The following is a 21,449-nucleotide window of genomic DNA, read 5'->3' as shown; positions in this document are numbered from 1 at the left end:
ATCTGAAGTTATATTTGCTTGTAACATCAAGAAGACATTTCGTTTCACAATGAAAGCATTATACTAGACTGATTTCCTTTATGATGTTCCCGTTGGACTAACATTAAGATTTGTTTTATATGTCAAAGATAGTCCTAATGTAAACATGAAAGAACTATTTAAAGCCATAGTTCAAATGAAACAGCATGGTATTCTAGACTATCATAAGTACCTCTCCTCACGCAAGAGGGAAGACACATGGGAGCATATGTATATGTATAGCTGATTCACTTTGTTATAAAGCAGAAACTAACACACCATTGTAAAGCAAGTATACCCCAATAAAGATGTTAAAAAAAAAAAAAAGATGTAATAAAGCTTTTGAGATACAAGAAAAAAAAAAAAATAATAAGTACCTCTCCTCTATATATAGGACCATGTCAGCCAGCTAGCTTCCATTTCAAATGCAGTCCATTTGCTGCTACACTGGCTATTTATTATCAGAAGATGTATTTACTGTACTACTTAGCCAGTAAAAGGAAAGAATAAGAGCAGTACCAATTAGTGTACTGATGGTTCTTATATTTTGTTTTTCAATCATTTAAAAAGGGCAAACAGGAGAACATTTATTTCAAAAGACTGCTCCAAAAGATACACCTCAGAAGTAAAACTAGGAATAGTGATGCTTTTGTTTCATACAAGACAAAGTGATGATTACACAAATATTTATTCCTATCACAAACCAAATTATAAACATTCTAGAAGAGACTCGGCCACTGATCACCTGAAGAAACTGCATAGAGGAAACAGTATATTTAGTGGTCACAGACACACAACTTGGGAATCAGTCAGACCTTGAGCACAAACTTCCTTTCACCACTTAATAGCCATGCTACATTAGACAAAACTATTTAACCTCCGCAAACCTCAATTTCATCATATATAAAATGGGAGTACCACTTTATTTCCCAGATCCTGAGATGTCCTTGAAAAAACATATAAACATTTCTAAATCAGGATGAGTCTGACAAATGATGTTAAAAGAAACTGGACGGCCAAGAGGCAGAGAAATAACTTGACTGAGCATGTGCAAACTGACCTGCGAGAAGATATTTCTTTATGTGATTACACACCTCAGCTGAGTTGTTTATACTGGTGGCAATGTACTCACCTGAATTTTAACTTAATTCAAGCTCTTAAAATACCTTCAGAAAGATTTCACTATGATGTAGTATTGAAATAAAAAAATTGTTGTGCTCACAGAAGACTGTAAGTCACATGCAATAAAAGTCAACTAAAATTGTCAATTCTCTCACACTAGACCACACATAACATTTTCAAAGGTAGAAGTTAGAGAAGTTGGTATGACCAATTTGTGGTGTCAAACATCTAAATGTAAAAACTTCGAGCTGACTTTGAAGAAAAGATTAATTTTCAGAGATATGTACTTTAATAAAGGCAAAAATTTTACAAGTTTAATCAAATAGAAATCCACCAATGAAATTAATTTTCTTTGATATACTTATGCAATTACAAAGGTGCTGAAGAGATCCAGGCATAGGTCATAAAAGCAGCATGTCAATAGGATGATACATGTAGCTGTTAATGGCCAAAAGTGATTCAGAAAAATCTTAAGACTCCCAAATATAAAGGTTTAGATTCAAACATTGATTACAATGCTAAAGAAGCTGGAGAATGAATAAATGTTTACTATTACTAGTTGAGGGGCATAGGGGGAGAGAGGGGGGAGGGAGGGGGGAGGGGGGAGACGGAGGGAGAGAGGGAGAGAGAGAGGGGGAGAAAGGCGAGAGATAAGTAACCACCCCCCCCACACCAAAAAATACATCATCCAATCATCACCTTGAAGAGTCAAATCCAGTAATATCTACCTTCAATCTTTTTGGTGAGGATTAAATGAGATGTGTAAAACATCAGCCACAGTGCATAGCACACACAGTAAACATGCAGCGAACTGTTGCTGTTATTATTATTATTAGTCACATTTTGAAAAAAAATTAAATAATGAATGACAACAAATTATTCTTTACTTTCTTAAGCATTGGTCCAAATAAAATGGCTTAAACTACAGTAAGAAAAATAATTTTGTGGAGTCTTTTAAGTTCCCTAATTAAAAAAATATTTTACTTACATAATTATAGCAAGAATTATTTTGGTTAAGTATAAAGGTAAACCTTATCAAACCAGCTATTAATACTGTTTGTAATCATTTAACCCCAAGTTATACTTTAATGGTGGTTGTTGGGGTGCTATTTCCTAGTTTTGTCAGTCATTAAGATTTTATGTCATTCTAATAGAGCTGCCAAAAATTAAAAGTTATGAAAAAGACAGCAGGTTCATATATACTTAGCTAATTTATTTATACAAAAAGTCAGACTAGTAAAACAAAGCCAAATGGGGTACACAGACATGTTTTCTGTGAACCACACAAGTTTGTTTTTAATTTTAATTAATTTTAATCTTAATTTAATTTTAAATAATTGCCAAGATTTAATGTTCTTTTAAAATCCAGATTTTCAGCTTCCCTTGAAAAAAACAGAGTCTGGCAACACTAACTGAGCATTTTACTATAATCAGTTAGAGCTGAGTAGGAGATGCACCCTTGTCCTGCCCCACTCTCCTCAGATGGCCATAACCTCAACCCTGCCCCCCCTTTAGTCTTTTAAATTTCCTTCCTGGCCTGTGCAAATATTTGAATCTCCAACTTTCGATATACACATTTGACTCGTTTTTCTAACCTGGAGTTTCTGAAGAATTGGACAATGGAGCAGATGCTTCAGCTAAGGCAGCTAATGTAGCTAATACTGATGTAGAGGAGTTTCCAAATTGAACAGCAGATACACCCGTTTCATCTACGATAAAGGAGAAAACATGTTTGAATTTTTAAGGAATTTAATCTAGTGAATTTTTCTGATAATCTGTTTTACTTTATTCAACTCTTAAATGAAGCTTAGATAATATTAGTTTTGTGAAAAACAAGCTTGGATAGCATTAACTTTTGAAAGGTAATACTGCAGTACATTTTGCAATATCACCTTTCTTTGGATTATTTTGCCTCATAAAAATTTTTTTGCCAATTATAACAAAGAAAACCAAGGTGGCTGATATAATCTTACCCTCATTCTCCAACAGTCCTTTCTTAAAAGGATGAATACCTACTAAAGCATAAAATCCCAACAGCTATCCTATATGCATCTCAATACCTGTTGCCTTGGATGAATTTTCTGAAGATACCAGACCTGTTAGGTTCACCACCCCTCCAGGTCCAATGATAAACTGTGGTGTTGCAGCGTGTATCGTCACAGTGTCGGGACTCTCTGGGTTTGTGTTGATTTGGTTCTGCATAGCAATCTAGAGGACAAATTACCACAGTGTTTTCAGAATTATAACCAGAACATATAGGACAGACTTTCAATGTAACATCCTGTAATCTAAGAATCATATAATACAAATGGAAATCTTTGTTTCTGGTCTACTGAAAGTATAGTGGTAAATCACAGATATGTATTTATATCCTGAGTTCCCCTATTAGGTAAAGCAGCAAAATCCCATGTGAGGCGAAGTAGGTATCTGAAAGGATTGTATAGAACTCAGTTGAGTGAATTCCCTGGCGGTCCAGCGGTTAGGACTCTGCGCTTTCACTGCCAAGGGCATAGGTTCAATCCCTGGTCAGGCAACTAAGATCCCGTGAGCCACGCGGTGGGGCCAAAAATAAAAATCTGTGTTCTATATGTAAATAGAACACAGTTGAAAGATATTCTGCTGCCCTGCCGCTACAGAAATTAAATTACTTAAATCAAATTATGTTCTCTACTATATTCAGCAACATATAACACTACCTATATAAAGCACATCCTTCTCAGTTAATTGTCCTCCATCCTCAACCCTAGGCTCCAAACTGCACTCTTGGGAGTAAAAGAATTGGAAGAAGCACAGCAAAATTTATTTTCCTGAACACATAACATCTTTTAAGTAACTAGATGAAGTTCAACAGACTCAGATAGTCTTAGAGAAGAGTTCTACTGGGAAGGAGAACAAGAAGATAGGCAAGAAGACGCAATAAGAAGAAAATTTACATCAATGTTGTCTAGCTAAAGAAGAGAAGTAATGTTGGTTAGTAGGAAAACTTGTCCAAAAACCATAAATAACTATGTTCATAAACAGATTTTTTTGAGGATGGTGAAAAAATAAAAGAAACCAATCAGAATGATGAAGACTGCATCACTCACTGAGGGGACATGATTATGATTCTTAAAAAAAAATGTTAGTGGAAGTATAACAGACTTGAAAAACCATAAGGTATCCAAACATGCATCAAAATAATTAATAGACTAAAATGTATAAAAGGGAATTCAGAACCTTACAAACACTGAAAGTAACCATTTTATCTAATCTTCTAATGTTACATGCAAAGACTGTGGTCTTACAATTAGGAAAATGAACAGCAATGAACAAAGAGGAAGTGAAAAAGGAATAGGACTGTCCAAAATAAGTCCAAAATGAAAAACTACACGCTAAATAGTTCAAATCATCCATATGACAGAGATCCTTTTATTTTCTTAAATTAAAAGCCAAAAGTTACCTGTAGTATCTCTGCTAAATCTTCATTCCCATTGTCTATTGAAATATCAAACGCAGTTTTACAAAATTTACTTTGCGTGTGTACATCAGCACCATATTTGATTAAGAGTTCCACCACCTCTTGATGATTGTGTTCTGTGGCCCAATGTAGAGCTGTCATCTTCAACATGTCCTTTGCATTGACATCAGCACCATGCTATACAAATATTTCAAAATAAGAAATTTCTAAAATACGAAATATAAAGAAGTCCTGATATGAAAATACTAGCCACTGTGCTTTAAACCAAGAATTTGCTACTAATATGACCAACTCTTTATTTTTGTGTGTTGAATGATCTACACGCTCCAGGAAACACCACACATCTGTCAGGTAATCAGTTTCCTAACATGTTGGCTTTCCTAATTGCATTCCTTCTAATTTCTTAGGCGTACAGCAATTATTTTTTCAGTCATCCAGCCGTGAGTATGAAGGGTTTGAATGGCATAAGGTGTGAAGGAAAACTATGAACATTCCTCCAAAACCCTCCAGCTCCTTATTTACACAAAAATATCCCTTGCTTTCAAAACCAGTGCAATATAATGAATTAATAGAGAGCTATCAAGAGATACACTATCCATTATGGTTGTCACTAGACATGTGTAGCCGAATACAGTTATGCTGTGCATGTAAATACACACTGGAATTCAAAGACCTCACACCAAAAAAAGGATGTAAAACATCTCAATAATTTTTAAATTGATTTCATGTTGAAATTATAATATTTTATATATACCGAGTTAAATAAAATATAATATTAAAATTATTTTGTTTTTACTTTTTTAATGTAGCTAATACAAAATCTAGAATTACACATGACTTGTACTCATGGCTTATATTGTATGTTTTTTGGATAAGTTGATCTAGAGGCCAGAATGAAAAGAATTAAGAATATCTAAATCTATCACTCTCTGTTTCAGAATTTTCTCTTTGGCATTTAGATGATTAAAGAAAAAGCCCTGCCTGTATTATTTGTTTGTTAATTATTCAAGCCTAACATTCCCTTCCATGTGCGTTTTAAATATGTTGAGTAAGACAAAGCTGTAGTCCCTCACCACAGCAAAGACCAAGATCTAAGAAGTCAATTGTCTGACTTAACTAAAAACATACAATGAGGAAGTTTTTCCCCCCACAAAATAACACTTTAAAATAATTTTCACTCAAATGAATGCTTACACACAAAAAATGAGATAAGATGGGGGAAAAAAGTACACATTCAATAAAACAGAGACAGGCTCGGACCTGGGACCCTTTGCTGCAGTGCTTGCACCTGGACAAACATCTCCTCCAGCAATAGAATACAAAGAAACTAATATAAGGGACTAAAAATAACTGCGTGCATGTGCAGTTGGGGCAAATTATGAACAATAAGATACAAAAGACCAAAAACCCAACTGCCACTTCTGAGGTGTTGAGAGCAAAAGCAGGGTACTGCATACAGCACCACTAAGGGGGTGGACAGACCACCCAAGCCACCCCTCCCATGTGACCCCTGGACTGGCCCCTACCCTCACTGCATTTAAGGGACCAGCTCCTCCCCTGTCAGGGAGCGAGCAAGGGAACCTGATACTTGTTTTTGCTCCCTAGTGCTACAGCACAAGTCCTAATAAAGCCTTGCCTGAATTACTTGTCTGGCCTCTTATCAATTTCTATTGATTAAGGAGTCCAAGAACCCTGTCAGTAACAAAACTAGTTCCCTTCTCCCTCTTATAAAACCACTATGATTTTATAGCCTTTGGGGTCTTACTTTCAAAAGCAAAGTGCAAAAAGAGAACACATACCTTAAGCAAAACCTCCACTATGCTGGCATGGCCCTCAGAAGCTGCCATATGCAGTGGCGTTCGGTCCACTTTGGTTCTGGCATCCCTACTTACACCAGCTCGGAGTAGTACTTCTGTGGTGGAATAATGTCCGTACTGTGCTGCCAGATGAAGTGGAGAAGTTCCAAGCTATACCACAAGAAAAAAAATCCACATCTATAGTCATTTTAAAATATACTTCTATCTTCTACTTTATATATTCTGTTTACAGAGCAAACAGATTCTCTTTATATCAAATGTTTACACAGTAACTCAAAACTGAAAAGGAATAATTTTTGCTGATCACAGTCTCTTCATAGGGGCCTTCAAGAATTCCCATTCATTTCTCAGTGAGGAAGAAATGACAATATTTCATTTAATTCAAACTTGCTTTCTTTGTTATCAGATAGTCTAAACAAAATTAATTTCATCAGGAATTAGACATAATTAGGGTCAGAAATTTTTGAGCATTACAAAGTTTTCCTCACACCATTCACACAAAACTTTTCATCTATGAAATTCACATCAAATAATTGTAACAGTGTACATTTTTACATTAAACTGTTTCTAGGACTTAAAAATAAATTAATTAAAGCACCTCAGTGATCTTTTTAAAGGAGTTCATATAGTCATTTTTCAAGGAAAAAATCTGATGTGACGTGCACTTGCCATAGGTGAGTTAAGACGGAACCAAAACATGCAGCAGAAACTAACACAACATTGTAAATCAACTATTCTCCAATTAAATTTTTTAAAAAGAACCAAAAGAGAGCCCAGTTCTCCTGAAATTGGTTCCACGTAGCCTAGTCACGCTACATTCAAAATATACAGAAGTACACACTAAAATGTGAAGAAGAGCCTTATCAGGGGTATAATTTTTTTTTTTTTTTTTTTGTGGTACGCGGGCCTCTCGCTATTGTGGCCTCTCCCGTTGCGGAGCACAGGCTCTGGACACTCAGGCCCAGCGGCCATGGCTCACGGGCCCAGCCGCTCCGCGGCATGTGGGATCTTTCCTGGACCGGGGCACGAACCCGCCTCCCCTGCATCAGCAGGCGGACTCCCAACCACTGCGCCACCAGGGAAGCCCAGAGTTATAATTTTTAATAGGTGAAAACTAGAATTACATTATATCACATGCACTTAGAAGCACAAAAAGTCCCTACAACTCTCTGATTACCAAGGCACTCATGTTCTAAAGAACCAAGATAGTTCACTAGAACATGCAATTTGCTATGACCACTGCTGTAATAATAGCAACTAAGGTTTTTATTTAAGCACTTTCCATAGCAAGCACTATTCTAAGACCTTTACACCTATTGTATCATTTAATCTCCTCAAAACACAGGTACTATTACTATCCTCATTTGGCAGTAAAAGAAACTAAGGCATGACCAGGGGATAAGGGGGGGGGATAAACTGGGAGATTGGGATTGACATATACACACTACCATATATAAGACAGATAACTAATAAGAACCTGCTTTATAGCATAGGGAACTCTATTCAATATTCTGTAATGGCCTATATGGGAAGAGAATCTTAAAAAAAAAAAAGAGTGGATATATGTATAACTGATTAACTTTGCTGCTCACCTGAAACTAATACAACAATGTAAATCAACTATAATAAAAAGTTTTTAAAATTTTAAGAAAATAAGTAAGGCACAAAGAGGTTACTAATTTGCCTGAAGTCACACAAGTAAGAGTCATAATACAAAGCTAGGTATGTGCTCTCAATACATGGTAAAAATGGAAATCATTTACCCTGGGAATAATTATTTTATTACTATTAAAAGCCTTGTATTTTTAAGGGAAGGTCATTCCTGCAGATTAAAGAAGATTTTTAAACAATCCTTTCTTCCTCCATGCTCTATCATACTTTTCTAAAACTGGCCCTTTCTATACTCTTAAATTCTAATATTTAATGAAATATCTCCATAGCCTATTTAGCAACCATGAGTTCTGCTCAGTGTGATAAAATGGTTTCTTTTGTAATTTTTTCTTCTCGAGACCTTACCTTTCTGGTTGATGATACAAAATATATATATACGTACATATATGTAGTTTGAAGGAGGAAAATAAGGTAAATACCATCACAGTCTATAAATAAAACATTACCAGCAATTTAGAATCTTCCCACGTGCCACTCCCTAATAAGCCTCTCCCCCAACCCCTGAGGTAATTACTAGTCTGAATTTTGTAATAAAGATTGCTTTACTTTGCTTTTTTAAAAATTACTATGTATCCCTAAATAATATACTTTGGTTTTGCCTGCTCTGAACTTTATTTAAATAGAATCACATTGCATGTATTTCTCTGAGACTTGCCTTCTTTGGCTTAATATCATAAGATTCACCCACGTTGATGAATGTAAGTATAGTTCACTAATTTTCTCTGCTCTACGATTTTCTACCAAATGAATAAGCCATAATCAATTTAACCAATCCACTGTTAAGCATTAAGGTTTCCAGTTTTTTATTATGAATAATGCTGCTACTAAAAACAGTCTTATACATGTCTCAAATACATGAACAAGAACTTCCCTTCGAAATATTCTTAGAAGTTCAATAGTTATGCCAGAGGGTATGTACACATTTAAATCTACTAGGTACTGCCAAACTGTTCTCCAAAGTGTTTCTATCAATTTATGGATCTCCTCACCAACGGTTGGTGCTGAAAGACTTTTTTGTTCAGTTTTGGCTTATCTGATGGATAAGCAATAGTATTTCATGATTTTACTTTGCATGTGCCCAATCATTAATGTAGCTGAGCATTTTTTCACGTTTATCGGTCATTCAAGCATTCTCTTTAGTCAAGTACCATATCAAGTCATTTGCCCTATCTTCTTTGTCTTGTTTTTCATCACTGTCATGGGAATCCCTACGTATTATGGACACTAATCCTTCTTAAGATTTTTGTCTTTTTTTTTCAGGGTTTATAGATATTTTTTTAATTGAAGTATAACTGATTTACAATATTATATTAGTTTCAGGTGTACAGCATAGTGATTCAGTATTTTTATAGATTATACTCCATTAAAAGTCATTACAGGGGCTTCCCTGGTGGCGCAGTGGTTGAGACACAGCCTGCCGATGCAGGGGACACGGCTTCGTGCCCCGGTCCGGGAAGATCCCAGATGCCGCGGAGAGGCTAGGCCCGTGAGCCATGGCTGCTGAGCCTGCGCGTCCGGAGCCTGTGCTCCGCAACGGGAGAGGCTACAACACTGAGAGGCCCGCGTACCGCAAAAAAAAACCCCAAAAAACAGTCATTACAAAATAATGGCTACAATTCCCTGTGCTATACAATATATCCTTATTGCATATATATTTTATACATAGTAGTTTATATCTCTTAATCCTATACCCTATTTCGTCCTTCCCCACTTTAGTCTCCCCACCAGTAACCACTAGTTTGTTTTCTGTATCTGTGAGTCCAGTTTCTGTTTTGCTATACACATTTGTTAATTTTTTAGATTCCACAAATAAATGGTATCATACAGTATTTGTCTTTCTCTGACTTATTTCATTAGGCATAATACTCTCCAGATCCACCCACATTGCTGCAAATGGCAGAATTTCTTTCTTTTTTATGGCTGAGTAATAGTCCACTGTACATGTACATACCACATCATCTTTATCCATTTGCCTGTTGATGGACACTTGGGTTGCTTTCATATCTTGACTATTGTAAACAGTACTTCTATGAACATTGGGGTGCACGTATCTCTTCGAATTAGAGTTTTCATTTTTTCCAGATATATACCCTGGAGTGGAATTGCTAGATCATATGGTAGTTCTATTTTTAGCTCTTTGTGGAACCTCCACACTGTTTTCCATAGGGGCTGCACCAATTTACATTCCCACCAACAGTGCACGAGGATTCCCTTTTCTCCATATCCTTGCCAACATTTGTAGACCTTTTGATGACAGCCATTCTGACAGGTGTGACATGATAGCTCATTGCTATCTTGAAGGCTCTTTTTGTCTTGATGTACTACGGGATCACTATGATGCGTCTAGATATAGATTATTTTTATTGATTCTGCTGGAGATTTTCTGGGCTACTTGAATCTGTGAGCTGCCATCTTTCATCAGTCTTGGAAAAGCTAAACCATTATCTTTTAAAATTATTTCATCCCTATTTTCACTCTCCTTGTGGATTTATGATTAGATATATGTTAGACTTTCTCATACACTAGCCTTCATGACTCCTGACATCTTTTATATTTTTTTGTTTTTCTCTGCACCGCATTCTGAATGATTTTTTTTTGTTTTTCAGTTTACTAATTTTCTCTTCAGCTATTCCTAATCTGCTATTAAAATCTTATCTAAAGTCCTTATAGGTCTGCTCATGTTGTCAGTTGTTCCAGTGGGTTATTGTCGAAGCTGCCTTGTGTCCTTGTGTGTTCAGTTTTTGTTGGTTTTTTTTTTTTCGTTTGGCCGCACCACGTGGCATGCGAGATCTTAATTACCCGACCACAGATCAAACCCGCACCCCCTACAGTGGAAGCACGGAGTCTTAACCACTGGACTGCCAGGGAAGTCCCAGTGTTCAGTTATTTTTTGACTGTTCATTTTCCTTGGAATTTCATTTGTAGATATGAAACCTGGGAGGAAGGCAGGTTCCTCCAAAAAGGATATTCATTTGCTTGTGTCAGGAACCACGGGTAACCTCTAGTCCAAAGATAATTTTAAATTCATTCTTCAGTTCAGAGTTTTGCAGAATACATAAGTATTTATGAGTTAAGGCCACAAACGTGTGCAAAGGATGGCTTTTGACTCCAAATTCTCATCAACAAAATTTTTCCTCTCTCCATTTGGTACCTTAGTTCAAGCCAGTTCATTTGCCTTGCAGTATCCTAACAACAGGGGCAGGGGCAGGATCAGGTAGGAGGAGGGAGGGGGTATTTCTGGTTTACCCTTACAACGAAGGTACATCTCTTTAGGATTCCAGTATTATGGGGAAAGGATCTCTAGGAGACTTCCCTCTATGAGCAATCTCAGGTCTTTATCTTAAGTAACCTATGCCGGGGAGGTAGAACACCAACTGGCAAATTTACTGAGTTAGCAAATGTTCTAAGGGTGAAATTTCTCTGGGTTATGGCCTTTGCTTAGTTTTTCAGCTTGAAAATCCCTTACTTTCTTTCTAACTCATCAGTGCCCTTAAGATTTTTTTTTAATATACTCAGTCAAAAAATCTTTATCTTTTAAAGACAGATGCTGAAAGCTATGGATGAAACAAAATGGTTCCTGAAATTTACTTTAAAATAATACTAAACAAAGAAAGTAAATGGGATTATAGAGGAAATAAGATTCATTTGATTTGATACTTTTTGAAGGGTATACAGGGGTTGATTTATGTTTGAAATTTTCCATAATGAAAAAAATTGTTTTGAATGAAAAGTTAAAAAGAACATGGAACAAGTAAGCTAAAAACAACAAAATCAAAACTCTGGAATTTTTAGTTGTTACCAGTGGGAGAGTTAATCCATATTCCTAACCCTCCACATTCCCAAGAATATCCCTTTTGATTTACCTGCAGAATTAAACAGAGTTATGGTTTCTGTCTTCTTCACAATTGCCTTCTGTAATTACTAAGAACTCCTTCTCATTCCTTTCTTCCTTCTGAGTGATGTTTGCAATAGTTTTACAAGTAACAATTGAAATGCAAACATTTTTCCTTTTTTAGAATCAATTATAACATTAACACCAAATTTGCTTTTTCTGAATTGTAAATTCTACCTGTGCTATTTATAAGGCCTTTAAATTAAATCCCAAGCAGCTACATTTTACATTCATCCTACATTACTGAACTCCGTAATTTAAAGAAAAACCCATGTGTGGACAGAATATTTGGATAAGGTGGTCTATTATAAAAAAAAGTATATGAACCATTCTCTTTAAAAGCAAGCTATAATTCTAAAATTGCAAACAAATTTGCAAAACAATTAAATTTTCACCACTTATAAACACAATACTGACTAAACTTTTAACTGGAAAAACTCAAAAATGAGAGGAAGAAGAAGAAGAAGAAGGAAGAGGAGGAAGAGGAAGGGGAGGAGGAGGAGGAGAAAACAAAAAACAAAAAAACCCCACAACATTAAAACCATTCTTTACCCAGTCTGTAGTAAAAGGAGCTCCATTAGCCATCAAAATACGAACTTCATCATCTTGACCTGCTCGAGCCGCTTCTAAAAGCTTCTTTCCCAAATCTACCAGGGACATCTAAACAAAACATAGATGAATTTAACATCTCCATTTATACATTATGACATAATTTTTTTCTCTTCTATCTTCACTAATAAGTCAGTTCTCAATTAGACCTTCAAAAGGTTGTGATATAGTTCCTCTGAAACTACAGATCATATAAAAGCAATTTTTATTTGAATTTTGGGAACAGATTTTTCTTTCTTATCAAATTTTTAACTAGGATAATAAAATTAATTTGAATTCTCCGAACACAGCTGGTAAAAAATAGAAGAGGTAAGTGGCAAAGAAAGCTTGTCTAAAATTTAAAACTAGCAACCAACTGTTTTCACTGGAGGAGTTGCAGCAATAAAGTTTTCTCACAAATGTAAATAGAAATAAGGTAAATATATTATCCTCTTTAAGTGGTACAAAATTTAAAATAAATCTACCATAACTTTTTTTAGCAACAGTGAATGTGCTCAGAATTTGAAAATAAGTATTTTCAACCCTCATACAGGCAATGTGCATGTAAGTTCTTTCAGAAAAAGGCACAATTCAGGGCTTCCCTGGTGGTGCAGTGGTTAAGAATCCACCTGCCAATGCAGGGGACATGGGTTCGAGCCCTGGTCCAGGAAGACCCCACGTGCTACAGAGCAACTAAGCCCATGCACCACAAGTACTAAGCCTGCGCTCTAGAGCCCGCAAGCCACAACTACTGAGCCTGCGTGCTACAACTACTGAAGCCTCCGCAAAAAGAGAAGCCACTGCAATGAGAAGCCCATGCACCGCAACGAAGACCCAATGCATGGGATTTCCCTGGCGGCGCAGTGGTTAAGAATCCGTTGCCAATGCAGGGGACACAGGTTCAAGCCCTGGCCCGGGAAGATCCCACATGCCGCGGAGCAACTAAGCCCGTGTGCCACAACTACCGAGCCTGCGCTCTGGAGCCTACGAGTCACAACTACTGAAGCCCACGGACCGCAACAAAGAGTAGCCCCCGCTCACCGCAACTAGAGAAAGCGTGCATGCAGCAATGAAGACCCAATGCAGCCAAAAATAAGTAATAAATAAAATAAATAAATATAAAGAAAAAAAAGACCCAATACAGCCAAATAAATAAATAAAATTAATTTATTTTAAAAAAGGCACAATTCACATTCAATGAAAATAATGAAAAGAGAGTCTAACAGTATTATCAATAGAGTATGTGTCTCACTAAGAACCTATAAAGTAAGTATGCCCCACATCCTGAATACAAGATATCTGAAAATGTCACAGCCTAGGATGGGTGTGTGTGTATGTGTGTGCGTGTGTGTGTATGTGTGTTTGTGTCATCTTGAATAAGAAATATTGAAATATGTGTTAAGGAAAGATCATGTCAGGAGTACATAGGGGAAGAAAGATTTGAAAGTATCAGAAATGCTCAAATTCAAAAGATGATACTTCTAGAAGAAGAAAGTTCCCAAATCCAGAAAGACTATTCAATGATGTTATATGTATCTGGAAGAAAGGCAAACAGGTAGAATTTGAAGGTTGTGGGGATGGGAAGATATGGAACCCCTGAAATTTACACAAGAAAAAATGTGCCTCAGGTATGAATTTGTCTCAAAAAGTGAATACTCTTTGAGTTGAGGGGAAATAAAGTATAAGAGAGGAATGTCAGGTTGATTAGTATATCCCAATCTGGTATGAACAGGAATTACTCAAAAAAAGAGGGGAAAGGAGTATGTGTGTGAGAAGAATGTTGACAGAGCTTGGAGAGGTTATTTATACCAGAAAGGAACAAAATGCATCACATAATTAGAGGTGTTAGGAAATCTAAAAGGGTTGATTAAAGGTTGATTAAAAAATGTCCCCAAAAGAACACAAGTTTGTGCTTAAATTATTGTATTTTTTAGTAGATTTCATAACACAGAAATAACCAAACATAAAAAGAGTGAACAGGAGCAGATGTTAATACTGGGAGGCTCACACAATGATTAGGTGAGATGTACATGTCCAAAACAGGCATTTGTCACCAAACAGGAAAGAATTTTTTATAGTTGTTCTCTTTGTAAGAATAGAAATAATTCATAATATATCCTATGGTGAAGAATAAGAAAAATAACCACATGCACTTGTGGGTTTTATGTGGGGGGTCTTTTATGCCTTTTTGTGACATTCACAACGTTTTCACCCTTGAATGTCTGATTTCCTTTCCTTTTTCCTCCCATTCTCTCATTCATACATTGGTGGAGTCACTGGAACCCAAAATATTCCTTAATCCCACTAAAAGCACTAAAATCAAGAGATTACTGTTCTTTAATGAAGGATTTTTCCTAGGGAATATGTACCAGCTGGATATAAATTAATAGCATATTCAATAGGCAAAGAATCAGAAATAATAATGTCCTACTAAAGGCAGAATAAGGTAAAAAAAAAACTGATCTCTCTTCTACAGAAATACAGTAAAATCTAAACTGGCCATATTAACACAAAGACAGTGTTCTATAGTCTGGATGACCAAAATTTAATATTAACCTGGTTTTACAATGAAGTAAGTATTTCCCCCAAATACACATTTTTAAATATGTCTTACACAGTAATATAAAATCAATCTGCATTCATTCAGCATACATACTGCCAGATGGTTTAAATATCTGGATATCTTTTATGAAGTGGTGGTTTAGGGCTTTTCCTCATTATTTAGAAATTGGATTGTCTGCCTTTTTCTTAATGATTTGTAAGCATTCTTATATACATTCTGGATATGAGTGCTTTGTCAGATATAATATGTATTATAAATATCTCCTTCCAGAACCCTGATTTCTTGACTCCACATCCCATGTTCTTTCCTTGATATCACATACTATCTTGTACAAGTAGATAACTGTCGTCTCATACAAATACAAATAATCAAACTAAAATCAAAGATAGCATAAAAATGAATGTACGAAACATTGAAATATTATTTAAAAGGTCTGATTCGAAAAGAGAAAACAAACAAAGAAAAAAAACCACCAAGCACCCAACAGATCAATAGTCAAAGGGCAGACCACACACTTTCTAAAAGAGAAAATAGAAATAATTCACTAAACATGTTCAGTATCACTGATGCTCAAAAAATGTGAAGTAAATAACTTTTAAAGTCAATTTGCAATATTTAACAGAAGTTATAAAAAAATGTAACTTTTGTTAAATATTAGCCTAATCCTAATGACCTAATAAATGACTCCAGTTCTGAAGACCTATCCTAAAGGAAAAATGAAAATATACTGAAACAGATAAAAAATATGTGTGTATGTTTTTATAATGTGAACAAACTAAAGGTAGGAAAATAGTTAAATTATGGAACCTAACAGAATAGGATGCAGTAATTTAAAATAACATTTTTGAAGTTATATAATAATATTAAAAAGTTATGCCACGTTGAGTGAAAAGACACAAAACTAATTTTTGAATGTCAAAATATGCATATACAGAACAAAATACTGAAAATATTAACAGTTGTTAGGGTGGTATGATTATGGGAAAATTTGCCTCCATTTCACAAAGTTTCTGTAATATCTTCCAAATTTAAACAATGGGGTTTTTTTAAGGGACAAATTGTGTGACTGTTAAATAAGTAAACGGTGACATTAAAGAAAGTTATATACTACTGACTTACTAAACAGAAAGAGTGGAAAAAATAAAGAATATGGAGGCTACCAGGGACCTAAAATAGCAAACATATTGATCTGCTTATAAGAACTGCAACAAAACAATGATGCATTTGAACAAATCAACTTCTTACATAATTCTGCAATTTTCTTAACTATTTAAAACATCATATTTAAGGACCTAGGATGCTTAAGTTACTTTGGTTTTGAAATTCCATGAGAAATACAGGTGTGTAGATTAATGTAGCTAGATACTTTTAAATTGGTGGTTCTCAATGTTAGCAGCACTGCCCCCTAGAGGATCCTCTGGATTTATATAGAGGCATTTTAGGGATTACTGGGAAGAGGGATGGGATGAATACTTTACCAGCAATTAAAAGGCAAGTGCCAGAGATGATAGAGGTCCAGCAATGCAGGAAACAATCCGGTATGGCAAAGAATTGTCATATGTCTTGTTGACTTTCAAAGGTCCCACTGAATATATCTAAGACTAGAACTTAACTAATATGTAAACAAAATGAATTTTCCCACATATTAATACAACCCAAATTTTCTAGACTGCAACAATGCATCTCTTTGTTTTATTCATAACTTTACTAAGAGTTTTTCACCATTTTGGAAAATCATGTCACCAATGCCAATGCCACTTGGGTATCTGAATCACCAATATGTATTATAATCAGCTTTCACAGCTATCACATTCACAGTGATTCATAGTCATTCTATGTACAGGCGCAAGCATTTGACTACCTCTTGTTTCATCTAGTGTAGTCTGCTCCAGTACTTACATATTGAAATACACATTTTATTATAAATTGCTTTCCTTCTACTTCTCCTTTACATTAAAATTAGGGCATCATAATGATTTTTTGAAACAGTGCAGATAGATAATTTAACTATGATTTTCATTTCAAGTTAGTAAAATGGGCAATACAAAATATTTATTATAAAAGAGAGCAATGGAGGTAATAATATTGAAAATCAATGGAAGAAAATACATGTGAGATCAAGTAAGACCAAAATCAAAGATGTTCTAATTTTCTTGTCAAGAAATTTAGTGAAAGTTAAGATGACAAAAATACCAAACTGTAGCAATTTCACTCCTGATTCTCACTGGACAGGAACATGCACATCATAGTAGAATAATTCGGACACTTAGAGGAACTCAATTGAGTTAGGACAACAAAATTGACCAAGGGGACCATAGTTCCATGTCGAGCCCTCAGTTTACTTAGTTCGTTACCTCTATATTAAATCCTCAGAGATAAAGTGTTGGATTTACATAAGATCAGTTAAAGGCTTAGCAGAAAAGGTTGCTTTTTTGGTGTGGCAAATAACTTTTCAACAAGCATATGGAGAAGCCTAATTAAATTCAATAAATTTTAATTAATGTTTAAAATACTGAAAATATATTATGTGTATGGTACTGAATGCCATTTAGTTTAATACTCCATTCTTCTTGAGAAGAAAACCAAAAAACTCGCACTAATAAATTCCACCTTGAATTTCTTTACTACTTCTAAAAAAGCTTATCATATAACATGATATAAACCATTTTTAACTCCAATTAAAATGTCTTTTAATAAGATCTATAGAGGAAATTCAAACTGTCTATAAACTTGCTACTTTGGCTCAAAAGTACATGCTGAGAGGGCCATCTAGTGGTAACAGGAATTACTACCAATAATTACATTTGCAAAGTTTAAAAGTCTATTTTGTTGTGATTTTCTATAATTCATAGTTCGAAGAGCTATTGTGAGAATTATAGCATCTATTGGACATGAAAACTCTAAGACTACAAAGTACTAGTTCTATGCGAATTGTTATTAGCACTAAAAAAATAATATGAATAAAAACACTTAGAAAATTTAAGCCTACTATAACATTCTTAATGACAAACTTTGTCTCACTAAAAATTTTAGAATAGGACTTCCCTGGTGGTGCAGTGGTTAAGAATCGGCCTACCGCAAAACCATACAGGCGGACGAGGGGAAGACGGCGGAAGAGTAAGACTCGGAGATCACCTTCCTCCCCACAGATACACCAGAAATACATCTACACATGGAACAACTCCTACAGAACACCTACTGAACGCTGGCAGAAGACCTCAGACCTCCCCAAAGGCAAGAAACTCCCCACGTACCTGGCTAGGGCAAAAGAAAAAACAGAGACAAGAGAATAGGGACCTGCACCAGTGGGAGGGAGCTGTGAAGGAGGAAAGGTTTCCACACACCAGGAAGCCCCTTCGCGGGCGGAGACTCCGAGTGGTGGAGGGGGGAAGCTTCAGAGCCGCGGAAGAGAGCGCAGCAACAGGGGGGCGGGGGGCAAAGCGGGGAGATTCCCGTACAGAGGATCGGTGCCGACGAGCACTCACCAGCCCGAGAGGCTTGTCTGCTCACCCGCCGGGGCGGGCGGGGCTGCGAGCTGAGGCTCGGTCTTCAGTCAGAGCGCAGGGAGAGGACTGGGGTTGGCGGCTAGAACAGCCTGCAGGGGGTCAGTGCACCACGGCTAGACGGGACGGAGTCCGGGGAAAAGTCTGGACCTGCCGAAGAGGCAAGAGACATTTTCTTCCCTCTTTGTTTCCCGGTGCGCGAGGAGAGGGGATTAAGAGCACTGCTTAAAGGAGCTCCAGAGACTGGGGCGAGCTGCGGCTAAAAGCGCGGACCCCAGAGACGGGCATGAGACGCTAAGGCTGCTGCTGCTGCCACCAAGAAGCCTGTGCGCGAGCACAGGTCACTATCCACACCTACCTTCCGGGGAGCCTGTGCAGCCCGCCGCTGCCAGGGTCCCGGGATCCAGGGACAACTTCCCCGGGAGAACGCACGGCGCGCCTCAGGCTGGTGCAACGTCACGCTGGCCTCTGCCGCCGCAGGCCCGCCCCGCACGCAGTGCCCCTCCCTCCCACCGGCCTGAGCGAGCCAGAGCCCCCGAATCAGCGGCTCTTTTAACCCCATCCTGTCTGAGCGAAAAACAGACGCCCTCTGGCGACCTACACGCAGAGGCGGGGCCAAATCCAAAGCTGAGCCCCTGGGAGCTGTGAGAACAAAGAAGAAAAATGGAAATCTCTCCCAGCAGCCTCAGAAGCAGTGGATTAAAGCTCCACAATCAACTAGATGTACCCTGCATCTGTGGAATACATGAATAGACAACGAATCATCCCAAATTGAGGAGGTGGACTTTGAGAGCAAGATTTATGATTTTTTACCCCTTTTCCCCTTTTTGTGAGTGTGTATGTGTATGCTTCTGTATGAGATTTTGTCTGTATAGCTTTGCTTCCAGCATTTGTCCTAAGGTTCTATCAATCCGTTTTTTGTTTTTTTAAATTTTTTTCTTAATAATAATTTTTTATTTAATAACTTTATTTATTTTACTTTATCTTCCTTCTTTCTTTTATTCCTTACTTCCCTCCTTCCTTCCTTCCTTCCTCCCACCTTTCTTTCCTTCTTTCCTTCTTCCTTCCTTCCTTTTCTTTCTCTTTTTCTTTCTTTCTTTCTTCCTACTTCTACTAATTCTTTATCTCTACTTTTTCTCCCTTTTATTCTGAGCCATGTGGATGAAAGGTTCTTGCTGCTGCAGCCAGGAGTCAGTGCTGTGCCTCTGAGGTGGGAGAGCCAACTTAAGGACACTGGTCCACAAGAGACCTCCCAGCTCCACATAATATCAAACGGCGAAAATCTCCCAGAGATCTCCATCTCAACACCAGCACCCAGCTTCAACCAACGACCAGCAAGCTACAGTGCTGGACATCCTATGCCAAACAACTAGCAAGACAGGAACACAACCCCACCCATTAGCAGAGAGGCTGCCTAAAATCATAATAAGTCCACAGACACCCCCAAAACACACCACCAGACGTGGACCTGCCCATCAGAATGACAAGATCCAGCCTCATCCACCAGAACACAGGCACTAGTCCCCTCCACCAGGAAGCCTACACAACCCACTGAACCAACCTTAGCCACTGGGGACAGACACCAAAAACAACGGGAACTACGAACCTGCAGCCTGCAAAAAGGAGACCCCAAACACATTAAGATAAGCAAAATGAGAAGACAGAAAAACACACCGCAGATGAAGGAGCAAGATAAAAACCCACCAGACCTAACAAATGAAGAGGAAATAGGCAGTCTACCTGAAAAAGCATTCAGAATAATGATAGTAAAGATGATCCAAAATCTTGGAAATAGAATAGACAAAATGCAAGAAACATTTAACAAGGACCTAGAAGAACTAAAGATGAAACAAACAGCAATGAACAACACAGTAAATGAAATGAAAAATACTCTAGATGAGATCAAGAGCAGAATAACTGAGGCAGAAGAACGGATAAGTGACCTGGAAGATAAAATAGTGGAAATAACTACTGCAGAGCAGAATAAAGAAAAAAGAATGAAAAGAACTGAGGACAGTCTCAGAGACCTCTGGGACAACGTGAAACGCACCAACATTCGAATTATAGGGGTTCCAGAAGAAGAAGAGAAAAAGAAAGGGACTGAGAAAATATTTGAAGAGATTATACTTGAAAACTTCCCAAACATGGGAAAGGAAATAGTTAATCAAGTCCAGGAAGCACAGAGAGTCCCATACAGGATAAATCCAAGAAGAAATACGCCAAGACACATATTAATCAAACTGTCAAAAATTAAATACAAAGAAAGCATATTAAAAGCAGCAAGGAAAAAACAACAAATAACACACAAGGGAATCCCCATAAGGTTAACAGCTGATCTTTCAGCAGAAACCCTGCAAGCCAGAAGGGAGTGGCAGGACATATTTAAAGTGATGAAGGAGAAAAACCTGCAACCAAGATTACTCTACCCAGCAACGATCTCATTCAGATTTGATGGAGAAATTAAAACCTTTACAGACAAGCAAAAGCTGAGAGAGTTCAGCACCACCAAACCAGCTTTACAACAAATGCTAAAGGAACTTCTCTAGGCAAGAAACACAAGAGAAGGAAAAGACCTACAATAACGAACCCAAAATAATTTAGAAAATGGGAATAGGAACATACATATCGATAATTACCTTAAATGTAAATGGACTAAATGCTTCCACCAAAAGACACAGATTGGCTGAACGGATACAAATACAAGACCCATATACATGCTGTCTACAAGAGACCCACTTCAGACCTAGAGACACATACAGACTGAAAGTAAGGGGATGGAAAAAGATATTCCATGCAAATGGAAACCAAAAGAAAGCTG

At 37.0% G+C, this 21,449-nt stretch overlaps 1 protein-coding gene across 5 annotated transcripts in view; it reads right to left on the bottom strand.

Annotated features, from left to right (window-relative positions):
- GABPB1 (GA binding protein transcription factor subunit beta 1) overlaps positions 1-21,449 on the bottom strand; it is a 77,310-nt gene that overhangs the window by 21,959 nt on the left and 33,902 nt on the right. For 2 of the 5 annotated variants that reach the window (XM_032623715.1, XM_032623716.1), the window contains exons 2-6: positions 12,530-12,637; positions 6,397-6,564; positions 4,580-4,774; positions 3,237-3,348; positions 2,736-2,849 (exon numbers count right to left, since the gene is read on the bottom strand). In XM_032623715.1, the coding sequence (XP_032479606.1) occupies positions 2,736-2,849; positions 3,237-3,348; positions 4,580-4,774; positions 6,397-6,564; positions 12,530-12,637 (697 nt within the window). Of the gene's footprint in view, positions 1-2,735; positions 2,850-3,200; positions 3,349-4,579; positions 4,775-6,396; positions 6,565-12,529; positions 12,638-18,613; positions 18,879-21,449 lie in introns of those variants that run through there. The other 3 variants (XM_032623714.1, XM_032623712.1, XM_032623713.1) reach the window with 2 other exon arrangements.

Source organism: Phocoena sinus, chromosome 2, assembly GCF_008692025.1.
Source record: "Phocoena sinus isolate mPhoSin1 chromosome 2, mPhoSin1.pri, whole genome shotgun sequence".
Classification (NCBI taxonomy): domain Eukaryota; kingdom Metazoa; phylum Chordata; class Mammalia; order Artiodactyla; family Phocoenidae; genus Phocoena; species Phocoena sinus.
Note: the sequence above shows the minus strand (reverse complement) of the source record. Positions and strands in the feature narration are given on the sequence as shown.